Raw genomic sequence first — 18,873 nt, forward strand, 5'->3', positions numbered from 1 at the left:
CTCAAAGTAACGAATACGGTAAACATTAAAAAATCAATAGACATACTACAACAGGGTGAAATAGCTATAAACTTCAGACACTACAAAATACATTTTATTTGTTCTTCCCGCTGGTCTAGTGGCTAGCACGTGTGCCTCAGGTGTATGTGGTTCCGGGTTCGATTCCCCGTGGGGGAAGTTAGGAATTTTAACTGTCATACCTACGTGGATGTTTTTGTGTTCGTGTTCTTGTCGTTCAAGGTTAATGGAAAAGATTGTAAAACGTGTATAACCGAGTAGAATATAGAGACAAGTTACTCATATGTCAGATACGTTCGGTGAATCAGTTAACTTAAAGAAAAGAAAAAAGTGTCCAAGGCATTTGTCTGTAATTGTAAAAAAAAAAAAAAAAAAAACTCTTAAAAGTTACTTTCAAACCCACCAAAGTAACATTTTTCTTTTACCTGTTCTCGAAGTTCCTCTTCGTATTTCTATCTGATTCGATTAAATAGAGCTTCGAATAGAGACTATGTTGAATTCATTTATTGACTAAGCCTGAAATTCTGATAAAGATATGGCTATGATTTTACTACTACTACTACTACTACTACTATTATTATTATTATTATTATTATTATTATTATTATTATTATTATTATTATTATTATTATTATTTAAAATACGAAGTTTCAAATCAGGCGATGCAATGTTTACGTAAACTAAATGATAATTTATTTGATAATATTTACTAGTCAATTATACATTTGTGAGGTTTTGCTTTGGGAAATTAAGTGCATACAACATTGAATAGTAAGAGTATTACAATAAAAATATATTATTAAAAATATTGATTAAGTAATTGGAGTTAAACATGCTTTCCAGTAGGAACTATATATAGAGAGGATTTACTTTAAAATGTGATGCAAACGAATATTCGAGTTTTAATCCGAATAGAAATCGATAACTTACACAAGGATATTTACTTCATTAGTTGTATAAATCTTTATGCTTATCGTATTATAATTCTATTTAAAATTATGATTTTTCCATTTCAAAACGTAGAAGGAGAAATAAATATAATATTCTATTTGTTAAGGATACCTTTCAAACAGTGAAGATTTCAGGGCATGACCTGTCGGAGAATTTGAGATCCTGTCGACATAAATTTCCCCTTCGTGGCCATAAGTTATCTTCGATCATGCTCAAATGGACTAATAATGTTTTATCAGTTTTTTCTCATTCATATCTTGACCATTACCGGGGGAGAATCTTCTGAAATTGTCAATGCTTATAATTAGTTTTTCACTACAAATCAAAGGATAATAATGACATATTGAACATACTTAATATTTTGTTCTCAGCTGTGGATGTTAGATTTGCAATTCATATAATGTTCGCTTCTAATCGAATTTGAGAGAAAAGTAGTTTCCAAAGATTTATTCAAAGAAATGTTCTCAGTCCTCTGATGAAAATAGGAACACACTTTTAAGAAAAAAAAACAAAACAAACAAATATTTTCTACAGGGTTTGAACACATAAACTTCTGATTGACAGACTAGTCACCCAAACCGCTCGACCAGTTCGTATGCCTTCAATAACCTCTTTTGACTTTTGTGTAAAGTGGTTTCCTGCTCTACACTTTTTTTTAATTTTGTTTGTTTGTTTATGTCGATACAACTATAAGTTTGTGGTGAATACTTGGACGTTACAGGTCTTGCAATGCATAAAAGGGTTTTTCGTATAAATTACATTCAATTTTATGTCCTAATAACTTATATACAACAGGTTGAATCTGTGAAATGATTGGGGTTGGAGTGATCGTAAATATTTTCATAGTTAGGAGCCTGGATATGCAAACCCGCTTAGCGTGGGGATTTACTTATGTGAAATTTGGTACAAGGGCTTAAATTGAAATAGTTATGCGCAAAGTTATAATGTTTGGTCCGGGGTAGTAGTTCAGTAGTTCTTGGTTAAACATGATAAAAACTACCTGGAATATAATTTGTGGAGAAAAAGCAAATAAATAAATAAATAAATAAGAATTATATAAATAATAATAATAATAATAATAATAATAATAATAATAATAATAATAATAATAATAATAATAATAATAATAATAATATGCTAAAAAGCAGTGCTTTTAGTCTTCCGGAAGGAAACCAAAATTTTCCGGTTTTTTGAGGTCTCAAAAACACTAACTGCAACATGTTTTTTTCTTTTTTGTACATTGTAGCTGGCCCCCCTTCAAAAACGACAGTCCCCTCCTACATAAACCTGAAAGCTACCCTTCTTCTTCCCGATCGTTTATTCGTTGCAGAGGTATGGATTTTATTCTACATTTTTGCAGTTTGCTACACTGACATCTTTTGAATAAACTAGATTACTTGTAAAACACCTTACTGTGTTCTCAAGCAAGCAATCCTCACTCCATTGTTGGTTATCTAAATTTGAAGAACGTGAAAAATTGGAAGTGTGAATTATCTTTTGTCCGCTGTAATACAGTTTCCTACCATGAAGTTAATTTTGAGCAATCGAGCTCGAATAGTACTTAACGTAAATAAGACGGTAGAACGAACTAACATACTACAGAATGTATTTACTATTTACGTATTCATATTTCATGACCCTTGAAGTCCATGAAATATGAGAATGATAAAATTGTAGTATCGTTCTCTGATTAAATATAATCATCTGAAAGGAACATGAGTTTCTGAAATCCATGAATATAATGTTCAATACCATACTTTACGTGACAATGTCCCGTCATATACGACAGTCAACGCTGGGTGCACGAAATCAAGCGAATCAGGTGCTGACTTTAAGCGTTGGTCAGGGAAGGCCTACTCCTAAGGAAGATTTTGGTCATATTCAACATATAATCATGAAAAACCACCAATTGTGAACATATGTAATACTAGACAAAGTGAGCACAACACAGAAGTGAGCACAGTGATGCCAATTCCTTCAGAGCCGTTTTCCCTTCACAAGCTTCAGAATTTCCCTTTTCCGGACAAAATTTCCCTTCATCCAAACCGTTCAAGTGCTGTATTTAGTAAACGTATTTTTAATTGTTTTCGCTTCCACCCCCTCACCCCAATCTTATAACCACACACAAGCAGATACCTGACAGCCTTCCTTTGAGCTTACGCAGAATTTGAACTTGATTTGTTGTTTAGGTATCTAAGGCATCGCGATAGAGGAGGGGAAAGGATATGGAAAGGTGTAAATCAGGACCTATGTTAAAGGTGCAATCTCTGCATTTGCCTGGTGTGACTGAGGAAAAACCCTATAAATACCTCGGTCAGGACGGACAACCTAAATAAATGATAAAAATATAAAATAAATATTAGGTAAATTTAATTTTTATCCTAGATATCATGATAGATTTTAATATTAATGTAACCTAATATTAAGTATATATTTGGTATGTACTTACTTAAGAACAGCACTCCCATATTTACTAAAACGAATACTAACAAAGAAAACTCTAGCTGCTACTGTCTTTGGCTGTACACGAGGAATGTTCGTAAGCACAATACAGAGTTTAGAGATGCGGAATTCTTAAGAATTTATAATTCTGTGCCCACAGTTATCAGAAAATTTGTAAACTTACACAAACACACACACGCTAATGACCCAGTATTCGCCCATATATACATATTTACATTCACGACACGCAGATTTTCTTCTCTTACATCGATTAATCCTCTTCACAATCAATTTTCTGGTTGGGAAAAATATCTTCTGATTGGGAAAACCAAACTGTTATAATAGTTGGAGTGATAATTTAATTGAGAAGTATTTCATCTTATTGCATTGCATTTAATTCAACAAGAGGAAGATTAATTTTGATAAAAAAATTTAAATAAGCATTGTTGTAATGTTTCGAATTTAACTGAATATGTTGATCGATGTGTAATGTTGATAAATATTAACGAATGCAAAGCAAGATAACTTGTGAGAATTTATATGAAATATGTGCAACGGATTATGTTTGGAATAAATACGACGTTGAATATATACTGAATTTTAATGAGATTAATCAGATACGTAAATACATTCAATCTATAAATGATTGAAGAGAGGTTCAAATTTCCCTGCAATATTGAGAGATTACAAGGAATTTCCCTTTTCCCCTTTTCTCCAAAATTTACTCAAAATTTCCCTGCGCCAAGGGAAATTTCCCTTCAATTGGCATCACTGAGTGAGCAGGTCATCAGGAAGGAGCGTGGCTTCTCGAAAATTTCTGCTCGTTTGGAAAAGGTGCTTAACAATGTATTCTTTCCGCAAAATCATACGCAAGAGAAAAAAGTCTCCAACAATGTTCAGAAAATTTTATAGGCATGTGACGAAGCTCTAGCTTGTTGTGTGATGTTTTGCCTTCAGGTGAACCACAGTAGATAGTTGCGAGGCTTTTTTGTTTGATAGTAAGTCATGCCTTGTAAATTTGTAGTAGGAAACATCATGCTCGTGGGTTTTGAAAGAGTTTTCCTTTTCTTTCCATCTTCTCATTCCATAGTTTCTTCTATTACTACTACTTTGTTCACTCATAATCTATCTCCTTTAGCTTTTAAGGTATATTTGTGGCGTGTTACTAGAGATCCAATTTCATTTCAGTGCAATAAACTAATAATAGGCCTACAGTATGTTGTATTTCCAAAATCACTTTTCCTGGTCACATGTTTGGCATTGATAGCAGTCTCGGACTGGTCAGGGCCGGAGGGCTGGAATCCCGACCGGGACCCCATCGTCAACTTCGTTTCTTATACAGGGTGTTTCAAAACCACACCGACAATATCTAGGAGGTTATTCCTGACAACAACATAAGACAAAAAGTATAGACCAACCTGTGTGCACAAATACTTCCTTTCGGAGTTATAGGCTGTCGAAAACATGAGAAAATGAACTTTAAAGATTTATAGCTCCAAAACTATTGGACCTACTGTAGATGGGCCAAGACTTCACTTATGTACTAATATCTGCGCTATGCAAAAATACATGTTTCAAAATCCAAAGGTACTCACGAAACAATTTTTATAGAATGAGTTTGGCTACGGGCATATAATTTGAAGTGCTCTCCAACTACCTCTACAAAAATTGTTGCGTAAGTACCACAGGATTCTGAAACTTGGATATTTTGATAGGGCACATACTAGTTCCTAAGCAAAGTATTGACCCGACTACGATAGGTCTCATAGTTTTGGAGATATGGACACTTAAAGTTCATATTTTCATGTTTTCGGCAGCCTATAACTCCGAAAGGAAGCATTTGTACACCAAGGATGGTCTACACTTTTTGTCTTATCTTGGTATCAGGAATCACCCCCGAAACGATGTCGGTGTTGTTTTGAAACACCCTGTACAAATTTTTAATTTTTATGTAGGTATCTACAACATGACAAAAAGAACTACGAAATTCGGACCTACGTCAGTCCCACGTCACTGAGTATTCCCACAGACATCAGAAAGATAACTGTAGATCTTACTTACGGGCTTCTTCCCGAAGATTTCTGCAATTACAACAGAAATAGCATTTAGAAAACATGCCATATCCGTCATTTCTCCTTCAATTCTGATTATCATTATAGCCTGAATTTACAATAGAGCAAACAGAATGGGGCACCTTTTTGATATTACAGAAATTGAATTTATATTATCAGTAGAGGGTAATTACACATTTTGCATAAAAATATTTCGTTTTTACACATAATTGCATATGTGGATCAGAAATATTTTAATTGATATGGGAAGATCATTGTTTTGTTTTGTATCCTAAACACACATACATACACAAAAAGTTTTAGAATAATGTATTTTTGTCTTCGCTTATTTATGTTGCTACTACAACTAAACGCTAAATTTGTCGAACTAAATAGTTATTGTTTGTATTGTCTGCCCGTCACTTGAAAGTACTAGAAATTAAATGACTATGGGAAAAACAATGAGCTACCATGCTAGTTTTTCGTTGACTGACGTTATTAACAACTATTGAGCCTGTAATTTGTATTCCATAAAACACAGGACACTTTAGCGTTCCGGCAAACTTTTTTGAACACCGGTACAGAACTCTGAGAAAGAGACGATCCTGTATTTTACGGAATGTATACGACTTCTACCGTGTTGCCCCTAAACTACTCTTCCAACCGGAGCCCCGGAGGGCCCAGTCCAACACTGATTGATAAAATTAACCTCTAACATATTTTTATATGTAAATTCGTTGTAAGAAATAATAAACTACTATGCGTATGTAGGAATTCGTTTGCTGGTTTCTCTCTTTCCCTCAAAAAGAAATTGTATTCCGTCACTATTTGAAAACACATGAAGAGAGTTGGAAGCATTTTCCTCTCTTTTGTGTAACTTAAGCGAAATAATTTTTTGTTTCATTCTCGTACAATATATTTTGTCTCTTGGGCAGAAGCACATTCGTCGCAAGATGCTATTAAAGATTTTTAAATTGTTTGAAGGTAATGTGGACAATTTTCTTCCTCAAATATTTACTGTGAACGAGAGCTACATCCACCACTAGAAGCTAAAACAAAAGAACAATTAACGAAATGGAAGGATGCCTTATATTTTCTTTCCAAAAAGATCTAGGGCACGCGTACCAGGAAGGTACTCATACCACCAGTTCTTTTGGGATTCCCAGGGTGTCGTGTTGATTGAATATGTTGAAAGAGAATCACCGCATACCATTACTCCTAGCTTATAAATGTCTTAGAAAGAAATTCCGTTAAAAGAGATCAGGAATTCTGTTTTAGAAGACTTCTCTTCCACCAGGACAAAATTATCGCACAAGTCTAAGCGATTATCACTAACAATCATAGGTGTGTGGGTTCCAACTTGCTCGTCACGCACACTATTCACCAAACTGAACCTCCTTCAACTTCCACATTTTCTGTAATATAAGAGAGCTGGAGCTGACCTATATTATACCATAGATATTTAAGTCACATAACCGATGAAGGAGTTCTTAGAGCTATAATTTAAAGAATTATTTCCACTGTGATGAAAGCACTTTACAACATCGGGGAAATTGATTTGATCTTTAGGGGAATAACGTTTTAAAATAACAGCTTTGAAAGGCCTACATTATGCATGGTTTATTTGAGGTTCAGAACATTTTAATTACCCCTCGTACTTTTTCTTACAGGATTAAAGCAGACTAAAATAAACCAACAATTCATGGTGGGAACGATCACAATTCCCCATGCCGTAAGCATTGGTGGACCACCAATGGGCAACTAGAGGTATCTCGCCAAAAATTGGCAGCCCCGCAGCGACGATCCACGGTGGCCCCACTTCCGTTTTGAAAATTATACCACCAGCGTCAGACGCGGCAAAACGCCAATGAACAACAAAATTACTCCCCAAAAATATGTTAAATCGCATATATGCGTAATTTGTTACATTAAGGAGAGTCTAAAAAACACTTTAAAAAGTTAAAAATAGTACGTGCCGCGGAGTGGACGCCAACCACCAACCTTTGGAGGTGCGTGCTCTTCCGACTTGGCCACGGAGGTGATGGGTAAAATGTTGCTTGTAGTATCTCGTAGTGAGGTATTTTTAATTTATATAGATAATCACTGTGCTCCTGTAACCGTGTATATTCGATGATAACCGTTTGAGGTTAGATAAAACCCTTTCGCCATGTAATTTTATAACAAAATGACGCGCGTCTAATTACTTTATTCCATGGTTCTCCCATATTCACTTTCAAATGATGGGCCACAGTTGTCATCTAAATTCATACAATTATACGAACTCATCTGAAGATTTTTCACTTCATGATGTAGAGCCAGGGGTTACTCTTGACCCCCGTAGCTTACTTTAGGAACAATTCGTCAGGAAAAATAACATATAATAATAACCGCATGCAGATGACTGGCGATAGTTCGTGTTGGTCCCTTCGCGATTCTCCGCGACGAATCGAAGAAGCGCCGATCAAAATGAAGTCGTCGCTGCTACGCGGTGGTAATTTCAATACCCCGACGCTAGATATCTCTTTCGATTCGACGAAACCCTGCAGCCAGTGGTACACTAGCAGCAGTCCTTCGACGCGTCGCTATAGCGACGATCGACATTTATCGGCTAGTGGGCCACTAGGTGTTGGCGACGTTTACGGCATGGGGTTACGGAGTCGGTTATAAAATTTCAAGTATGGGAAATTGTGTCAGAAATGAGCTTGTAAACCACAATATCAAAACATAAAAGTTTCTACGGTAATTTTTACTTTTTAGTTAGAAAATATAGCTTAATGTATGTTAAATATATGAATCTTACCTGTCGGATTTATTCTAATTTCAATCGTGGATTCTGGAAAAAGAATTCCGTAGTTATCATTGGTGTAAAGATCCTGCAATAGAATGTAATATTAGTTTACATTTTAAAAAAATATTATTTTACATTCTGTATTTTTATAATTCACATTTCGTTTACTTTGATGAAAGACATGATACAGCTCTTTCTATGTTCTTGATGAACTAACAAATTTTACTTTCCTTTTAAAATAATATTAATACAGTAAATTAGCTGAGTAGAATAGCAAAATAAGGATGAAATATTAGAAAGAGTAGAAAAGAATAATATTAGAGATCATTAAAAAGATGATAAAGTATTTAGTTAAGTTAAGTAAGATAGTAAAGTTAAACTTCCAAACTATGCTATGCATAAGTATCGAACGACTATGCCCGTCTAGTTGTCTGCCTGTCTGTCGACAGGTGTCAGGCCAAAACCAGTAAGAAATAACTAGAAGCGGCTTTCTGCAATTGATTGAGCGTCTAAAGAAAATATATAATCTTCATCTGTAGCTCTCCACTAAAATCAGAAGTGGTAGAAATGTGCTACAGTACTACTTCCAGTTTTAATATTGATCCCCATGTACTGAGAAAAAAAACCGTTATCCGGACACAGGTATATTGTACAAATATACATAATCCGTATGTTCATTACGGAAACCCTGTACGTAGCAGGATTCTTTTGTTTAAAACAAAATGTTTAAAACAAATAATTAAAACCTGTTTTGAACAATTGATTTTGTTTAAAACAAATTTTGTATACGTTTAAAACATTTTGTTTTAAACGCGTGTAAATTTTAAGACTTGTTTCAAACATATGTTTATTTTTATTTTATTTTATTTTTTTAAAAAAAATCTGCCAATGAAATGAAATTAAACGAAATCTTTAAGTTTTACGTCCCACGGTTATGCCGGTTAGGCTAAAGGAGACGGTGATGATGAGAAATTAATGAAATGGTGAAATGAAGAAAGTGGGAGGAAACGGGACAACCGCGAGAAAACCCACGAGGACGGTGTTTGTCCACCAGAAAGTTCACATGGCGCGAGCTGGGATCGAATCAGGGACCCCAAGCCCCGGAGGTGAACGCTCTACCACTGAGCCACCGCGCCCCCTAGACTGCCAGAGAAAAAAAAAATTGTCACAAGTGCTACCCATTCAGAAGACTATTTTCTTCTCATGTCAATGTTTTGATTTCACGTGGTTACATTAGGTTAATGTGGTGATCTATAATTTATTTTGTTTCTTTTTTCGTTGTTTCTAGCGTTTATTTCATTCTTTAAATGCTTATCAGTTAACTTGCGAGAAAGTGTCGTAGTCGAAGGTTGGACTATCTGTAGAACTGATATTAAAAAATAAATAAAATACAAGGTAGGAACAAAAAGTAAGATAACAATGTTCTTTTTAAGAAATATTTGTGTCTCGGTTGCCTATATTGTTACAGAGTATACATGACACTGCAAACTAACATTCCACATAGTTGCCATATTTCTCTAAAGTCTTGTTCCAGCAAGTGACCAATGCATCAATGTCTCTATGAAAGAAATGTGTCAAGGATGTTCAACCAGGTTTTCACTGCATTCTGTGCTTCTTGCACTTTGCTTAAGCATTGTCCTTGAAGATGCTTCTTCGTTGGTCCAAAGAGATGGAAATCGCTTGGTGCAAGGTCCGGTCTATATGCAGGGTGTTCCAAAAACCTCCCAGTTGGAACGTGTGACATGGTTACGGGTGAGATGGGCTGTTTGCGGTCGAGCATTGTCGTGTAACAACAGGACACCCTCCCTTAGTGCTCCAGGACTTTTCCGATGCATGGCCTCTCTAAGTTTGTCCAACGCCTGGCAGTAGGTCCGAGCAGTGATCGTTGTACCCGGTGGAAGGAATTCCAGGTGAATCACACCGAGGTGGTCCCAAAGACAATGGCCATTGTTTTCCTTGCACATGTTACTGTTTTAAACTCTTTGGATGGGACGATGAAGGATGTTTCCACATTATAGAGGAACATTTCGATTCAGGTGTCCACAATGGCATAGGTGTCTCATCAGCCGTAATGATACGATACAGAAATGAAGACCCTTCTTGTTGATAACGTGTCAGGTGGTTCAGACTAAAGCTCATTCGTCTATGTTTGTCCGTTTCTGTGAGATTCTGTGGTACCCAATGTGAACACACTTTGCGGTAGCCAAGCATGTTGTGAACAATACTGTGAATGGAACCATACGAAATGTTCAGTACCTCTGTAATGTGTGACAGTGTGATTCGCCAGTCCAACCTAATCATTCCCTCCACCTGACAAATGTTCTGGTTGCTAGAAGACGTTGACGGTATGCTACTTCGAAGTTCATCAGTGATTTCAGTCCTCACATTATCAAACTCCATACACCAACACCACAATTGTTTCCTCGATAACACGTTGTTGTCATATACCTCCACAAGTTCCCGATGGATCTAGGCTGGTTTCTTCCTCTTCGCATGCAGAAACCTTATCATACTTCGCACTTCAACATTTGACCATGTTTCCAGTAGCCATGCCATCTTCGAACTGCGATTATCTGCAACTGCGTCACCGTGCTGCTCTCTAGCGGTCACCAGGGATATTACCCATTAATATCTACAACACATACACACACAAAAAGAGTTACTAGCATATAGTGGTTCATTTTTAGGACACTTGTTACCTTACTTTTTGACCATGTCTTGTAATTATCATGGAAACAATTTTTTGTGTAGTATTTAGAAAACAAACAAAAGGTTCTTTGCTAAATTGTGGTTCTGAAATCAGTGGTGCCCACCCCCCTCATGTCCATGACGCACCCCCCTCAATTGGCTATCCGTAGGTGTTCTTCCTTGAAAAAAAATCTTTTCGATTAATTTTTACACACCCTCAAACATATTTATATAGATTTTTAACCCCCCAAATATTTCAATGACGCAGTTTGCGTCATAGCCCCCTCCTTGTGGGCTAGAGACCTGCACGGGCCGGGCTTGGGCGAGCCGACTCTGCTATTTCTTTGGGTCGGGCCGGGCTTGGGTGGGCCGACACTGTTATTTCTTTGGACCGGGCCGGGCTTGGGCTAGCCGACACTGATTTCTCTTCAGGTCGGGCCGGGCTGGGGCCGATCAATTGTAATTCTTTAATAATTATAGACTTTCGTTAAATGATAATTGGAATAAAGCCAAACGTTGAAGAAGTGTGTCCGTGAAAAATGTTACAACGAATGCAATAGCTATTTACAGTTTGTGTTGCTTAGCGGCTCCACCTTCACTATAGAGGATTGCAGGCATTATGTGGTAAATTAAACTCTGACCTTGACTTTCACTGAACTCAAAATATAACAAGAAGAGGTGGGAATGTTTTGCCTGTCGCTAAACAATATTACCATCTTAACTTTATGCTAAAAATCAATTAAGTTAGATTTTTGTTACAGGGAATGGAGTTTCTGTTCTCTCGATGACAGGCAAAGTTCTAGGAGGCAATGGTACCATTCGGGAGGCAAGCGTCAGGTTGTGAACCAGAGTTTAGAAAATGTTTCTGAGGGTTAGGTCAAATTTAGTACTAAATTTTGAGAAAGATTGGGGCTCGAGCTAATTTTTTTTTAAAAATATCGGGCCGGGATCGGGCCAAAAACTTTTAAAATTTATCGGGCCCGGGCCGGGCCCGGGCCGAAAATCTCCAAAACTTTTCGGACCCGGGATGGGCCGGGCCTAGGTACGTTTGGGCTGGATTGGGCTCGGGCCGAAAAATTCGGCCCGTGCAGGTCTCTATTGTGGGCACCCCTGCTGAAATTAAAATATCGCAGGCATTCGTTGATACAGTACATGTTGATTCTCAGTCTCCGTACAACTTGGAATCGTTTCACGTGAGTTTTACGGGAAGAAAAAGGATCATTTTTGTAGCAAATTTATTAAAGTAACATATACGAACTCGTTGCAAGACGTGCAAGAAAGAAATGGTTGCTTTACTTAAAAGAATGAAGAATCATTATGAAAAATGCAATGCTGTGAAAAAACTGGAAACCTAAACAAATGGAAAAAGTGTTGATCCGAAAATTGCTTCTGATGATTCTAACATCACTGATGTGTTTGATATGCAAATCAGGTAAGAATTAATTTTGTATCAACAATATCACTTTCATTATATTGTGAAAATTTTATTTCGTCCCTCTTCCCCACCTCAGTTCTAAATTTTCTTAAAAACTTTACACCTTGGCATAGCTTGTATGAAGGGACCAGGCGAGAAAGCGAAGGGTATGGCAGTCGTCCGCGTAAATTCAGTGTCTCGAACAATTTGATCTCAATTTATCCGTCTGTCTGGCTGTATGCACCACGCTACCCAGTTTTCGGTGTTTAACATTAAATTTTGAGGGTAGAGGCACGAGACATCGAAATTTGCACTATAGATTTTGATTGCGATCTGTTGTAAAATTTCAAAATTAGTGGTTCGGATCCTACTTTAAAATTTTCTATAAGTGAAATTTACAATGTCAAGTGAAATATTCAGTGTATTTTGCTTTTAGGTAATTAATGGTTTATTTCTGTAAGGATCTATGAATAAAAGGAACAACTGTAAAAATGTCAGTTAATATCTTTTCCACAAGAGCTACAAAAAGTGAAACTTGATTTGAAAAAATGCGACAAAACGCGAAATATGACAAACGAAACGCGAAATTTTCAAATTCTTAGTGCGAAAAACTCGTGCCCCTACGGATGTGGTAAAAATCTACTAGTACTTCCAGATTCGATTTTGAGCTTTGTAGAGCAGAAACAGTACGAGATTGTGAGTAATGATTTTTTGATATGGATTCAACGTTCGAGGAACACGTTCCGTTTTTGTTTTATCCCTCTATTGCAAGCAGACGTTATAAATGTACTACTTACGATTTAAATATTGAATTTGCATAGTTTGGTAGTTTATCATGAAACAAAACTCACTTATTTGAGGAGAAATTCTTGTTCTAAGAGACATGCTGAAAAAATGAAATAAAATCTTTAAGTTTTACATTACACAGTTATTCTGCGTTGTTTAAAGGAGACAGTGATGATATGGTTAAATGAAATCATGAAGTGAAGAAAGTGGGAGGAAATAAGAGAATCCCGAGAAAAATCCACACACACGGTGTCAAACCCACCACAAAGCTTACTTGGGATTGACGACGGACGTGCAGCAGACGTGCAGTAATGACATGCTGAAAGGTATAGTGAGAAAGAAAGGAGAAATGTGACAAAAAATGTAATTGGGGGATTATATCGAGTTCCCTATTTACAACATATACTAGTTTGATTTATGTGAAGCTCTATTTTGTGAGCTGAGTTGTAGTAGACATCTTGTGATATTGAGTACGGTTAAAAATTTAAATCAGATAGGGATTGCTTATATTAAATAAGGATGAGCAAAATCGGTTTTCATAAAGATCGAAAACCGGTATATAGAAATATCGGCTGGTTTTCACCGAAACTAGCTTTTGACAGAAAACCGAATTAATTTTCAAACAGCAACAGTTTTTGATAGTAAACCAAACCGGTTTTAAACAACGAATGATTTTTTGAAAAAAAAAAAAAAAACGAAGCCAATTTTCAAAGAAAACAATTTTTTCCAAGGTTTTCAAAAAACGAAACACCGTTTTTCTGCCGATCACTAACATTAAAGGAGGGGTGCAAATAAACAACAAAATTTTACTAGCCCAAGAAAAAAGCTACTAGACCACATCGCACAATAGAAATCATTTACTTACTTTCGGTATAATATTAAATACTCGCCCGCACCGATGAACCACTCGCCTCGGGCAAGTGGTTATTTGCATCCCTGCATTAAACCATATAATTTTAATAGAAACTCATTTACTTTATTTAGAGTTTCAAACTATGTTATCAATAAGTATGGAAATTTTTATAAAACTACTATGTCGGGCTGTCTGCCTACATGTATTAGAGCAAAAACGTTAAGAGACAATGTTTTGGGAATTGATTCAGCGTTCCAAGAATAAGTTAGAAAAATAAACATACTGCTGAACAAGACTGCATTTCTTTAATATAAAAACACATTAACACGTGACGTTTCGATCTTCTAGCCAAGATCCTCATCAGACGTACACTCCTGGGGAGGATCTTGGCTAGAACGTACGATGAGGATCTTGGCTAGAAGATCGAAACGTCAAGTGTAAATGTGTTTTTATATTAAAAAAGTGCAGTCTTGTTCAGTAGTGTGTTTATTTTTCTGATTTTATTTGCAAGACATACGACTATGATTGTGTGTCAAGAATAAGTTAACGTGTCCATTAATTCTGTAATTAAAATGGAAGGAATATAAATAAGCCATTTTCAGTTTTAAAATAAATTACTATAGAACAAAAACAATAATAGATAATAAAGAGCTTAATGTTTAGTGAAGTGCTTAATGGGAATAATAGATTAAATCTCAATCCTTCCCTCTAGTAAAAATTGGAAGTGAAAAAAAGGTTCACTTTACACTTACTTCGAATTATTCAATGTAACTTCATATTTTAAATAGTGTTCATACTTTTACTTTGCAGTATTTTCATTCAACTACATTTCATACATTTCCGTTTCATTTTGCCTACGTCCCTCATTCGACGGTTCGTTGAATTTGTGTAAATCATCAAATTTCTGAATCTTTGTTCTATTCTGCGTGTTCTGGTTTTAAAATAACACAATGTCTTGTGGCTTTTCTTTGCTTTGTACCGTTGAATTGTAACAAATATTATTTGTATTAGGAGTATTTTAATATGGGATTTCTTTTATTTTCATTATTTTCAATACTTAAAGTTATGAACAAGTTTAGCGGCACTTTTTTACTTTGATTATGAATATTATTACAGAAGTATATTTTAAATTATACTTGACTTACTGTAACATTGTAGCCAGGTGGGTGCGAGAGACCTGCAACTTCTAATGTAAGGTTCATATTGGTCGGCGATCCACCAACCTTGTGACTCACTGCAGCAATCGCATACGAATGATTTCCATTCACTACAGGGCTGATTGGCCTAGCCCAAATATCTATCCATGGATCCTAAATTTCATAGAAAAAATAAATTTTAACTAATTTTATGCTAATACTTCTCTTATGGCTATATAAATTCAGTGTAGCATTAATTAAACAGAGTTGGATGATATTCTAAACTAGTGGTAGCCAATGTATGACCCACTGCGACCCAGAACAAAATAAGAACCATAGCTTAAGAGCTTGCCTTACTAAAAATTATACAAAATTTACCATTTTTCTTTTGCTTGATTATTCATCAGTGAAAGGAGATAATGAAATGAACGTTACCATAATCATAGATAATGCTATTCTACAACAGAAAATATGAACCTGAAGAATGTTCAGTGTTGCCATCCATAGAAATTACAGTGTTGCCAGAAAAAGTTTCCCTAAAATCTAAATTAAGGCATCGAGAAGAGGAACAAACTCAACTGCATTTGATTACGTGTCATATTGTTTTGGTTCCCTGTGAACTACTTTTTAAATAATAGTTGTATTTAGTTTGTAATAAGCAAAATAGATTTAACATACAGTTATTAAAACTAAATAATAATGTTAATTAAAAAGTAGTTCACAAGAAACCAAAACAACATGATATGTAATCAAATGCAGTTGAGTTCATTCCTCTACTCGCTGTCTTAACTTAGATTTTAGGGAAATTGTTTTTCTGGCAACACTGTAACTTCTATAGATTGCAACACTGAACATTCTTCAAGTTCATATTTTCTGTTGTAGAATAGCATTATCTAAGGTTGTGGTAACTTTTATTTCATTATCTCCTTTCACTGATGAATAATCAAGCAAAAGAAAAATGGTAAATTTTGTACTATTTTTAGTAAGGCAGGCTCTTAAGATGACTATTTTCTATGTTCTATTCCCTGATTCGACTGTTCGTTAAAGTTGCGTAAGTAATAAATTTTCTGAATCTTTGTTCTATTCTACGGTACGAGCATCGGGGCCTGAGGTATATACAAGCATTTGAAAGTAAATTCGATGAAATCTACATTTTTCTAAAAACTAGCCCTATACAAATGGCTTTACGTTGTAGAATGCGCTTGGAATCAAACGTTAAAAAAATATTTTAACAGTTAGAAGGCAGGTCTCAAAGAGCTATACTTTCCTTTTACAGACAGAGTGAAAACTACGAGTATACTCAGAGAAAAAAATGAATTTTGAAGGAGGACATGTTGCCCTGATGCGGCACAGTGAGTATTTTCCTGAAACATCTGCTGTTCTGTTCTTCTTCCACCTAGGTTGAAAAATAGTTTTGAGCAAAGTACGTATGAAGAAAGTTTTGAGCATGAGTTACAAGGCGGCAGCATTGTAGTTTTTTTTTAAATAGAAATTCTCCAGTTTCAACCATCATCACGACATTTATGATTGACCCTTGTCTCGATGGTCTTAATAGCTCCTCTTCTCTTCTCTTCTCAACAAAATTTTCCACGCGATTCTGAGCTGTCAAGTCGTTTCTACCTTTAGTTAGTGTAGAGTAGTAAGTTTCCCTATTAAGGAATAAATCGTGCTTCATTGATTTTTCTTCAAAAAGCAAACCTTTATTATAAATATACATTTACGTAAAGTTTAACCTCAAATAAGCATAAATTGTCCATGTGTTTTCGACCTTTTCTTCTGAAGAGCAACGAAAGCTTGACAACTCCAAACATGAAATTAGACTATCAATAAATCGGGAACCACAGCTACGTACACGAAAGTATTTCACATCCGTACTAAACAATTCCAAATGCACAGCAAATGCAACTTCACAGCATGTTTGGTAAAGATTGAGTATGCTTTCTGTAGATTGCGTACGATATATACTCGAAGTTCCAAAGCTAACCTTTATGAACATCGAGAACCAAATGTCTACACCGGGAAAGATGTTCTGCTTCCACGAAGTCTTCCTCCGGTACGCACCATATATTTCGGGTAAGACGTACAGTCATGCTTCACAGATATAACGTTTTCAAGCATTTTTACGGCAGCTGTACCAAGCGGCTCTTGTAGAGAAGAACAGGATGATTGAACTACGAATCTGCTTAACTATCAGAGGCACATTATTTCTTCTTCGTATCTCGATTTTAGAAATGAACGTTTCATAACACGTGTACGCTTACCCATCATTTACAACAGCCACTTCTGAAGTAATAAGAATGTACATTTTATAACTGAAACATATAAGTTTCGGGTATACTATATTTACATAGCAGAAAGCGCACATGAAATGATCACTATTTATTATTGAACACCCGTCGTGCGTGTTGTGTGACATGCTTCCACATAGGGTTTTCAATACAAACTCTTTGCAACTCGGTTCAGCCTAAAAGCATAAGAAATTTGCAATAAGTATTCGAAAATGCTCTGTATATTCATAAATTTTGTCTAATAGGGATAGTAATATATCAATATCTGTATGTTGTTGTTATGGTTTGTTTGAAGTCGAATGTCCCTTGTAGCGCTGGTGCTATACGAAACGTAGACGTAAAGTTTAACTTGGAATCCGAATAACCGTGAGTCCCCATTGGGGACAGAATCCGAACAACTATGAACTACCACCGGGATTGGACGCAAACGTCTTGCACAGTTGGTGTGTATGCTAACCATACAACCATAGGGAAACTCATATGCGTAACAAAATTAGGTTAGATTTTATCTGCAATGAAAAATTCACAGAAAACAATCAAAACTTTGATTTTACTAAATATAAAGTTTGCAAAATCACCCTTCATTTAGTACTGACAGAATAAGCTGAGACTAGATATTGATTATTAACTACTCTATTACTATATGTTTCAACAACACATTATGTGTTGTACTTCGGTTGATGATTTCCAATGTTTATCAAGAGAAAAGCCCGTCCTCTGCGTGTTGTAGATAAAGATGGAAATACAGAGGCAGATTCATTTATATTGAGCCGAATTTGAATATGTCATTTAACTAGGCAGTGCCATGTTTGCACCACCGATTATATTCGATCTGGAGGCCACCTTTACTGAATATTGCCCGGGATCGGAGTTTGAATTGCAGCGTATTGCGTTGCAGCTGGACCATGGTATGGGATCCTATTTCTCTTTACAAGCTTTACAGAGGCCAGTGAGGGTGTGAATTTTACCACAAGACAGTGTAATATTTTATTACAGTTAAGGTAGTATAATTTTTTGGGGTCCCGTACTTTTTCTAACGTACTCTGTATTGTTAATTTTTACCACATACTTTTCATTTTACGTATTAAATCCATTTGTTCCTTATCTAAATCAAAATTAAAGCAGGAGCTTCTGAATAACTAGTGAAAATTATATTTCGGGGAATAATTTCTATATGTATATATTATTTCATCGTAAATTTCTGTATATGGGCACCTCAATTGGATGATTATTGAAATTATACATTTTTATTTCAATATAAATCATAGGTCGGTAATTGGATAGAGTTTTCTGAATTTGTCCACCAATCCCATATTAGGCAGAATATTTTAGCCTCCCTTTGTCCCTCTGAGATGCCCATATCCTGCTAAAATCCAGTTAATCCAGTTTTCACCATTTTTTATTCGCTTTATATTTTCCGCCGCCAAAATTCTCGTGTTATGATTGGGAACTATTTTC

General features: G+C 35.7%; 1 protein-coding gene across 1 annotated transcript in view; it reads right to left on the minus strand.

Moving 5' to 3' along the window:
• Positions 1-18,873, minus strand: part of LOC145670001 (alpha-N-acetylgalactosaminidase-like) — a 146,944-nt gene that overhangs the window by 24,253 nt on the left and 103,818 nt on the right. The window contains exons 6-7 of the mRNA XM_081738341.1: positions 15,137-15,301; positions 8,263-8,335 (exon numbers count right to left, since the gene is read on the minus strand). Of these exons, the coding sequence (XP_081594467.1) occupies positions 8,263-8,335; positions 15,137-15,301 (238 nt within the window). The remainder of the gene's footprint in view (positions 1-8,262; positions 8,336-15,136; positions 15,302-18,873) is intronic.

This window comes from Thermobia domestica, chromosome 14, assembly GCF_964235325.1.
Source record: "Thermobia domestica chromosome 14, izTheDome1.hap1.1, whole genome shotgun sequence".
NCBI lineage: Eukaryota > Metazoa > Arthropoda > Insecta > Zygentoma > Lepismatidae > Thermobia > Thermobia domestica.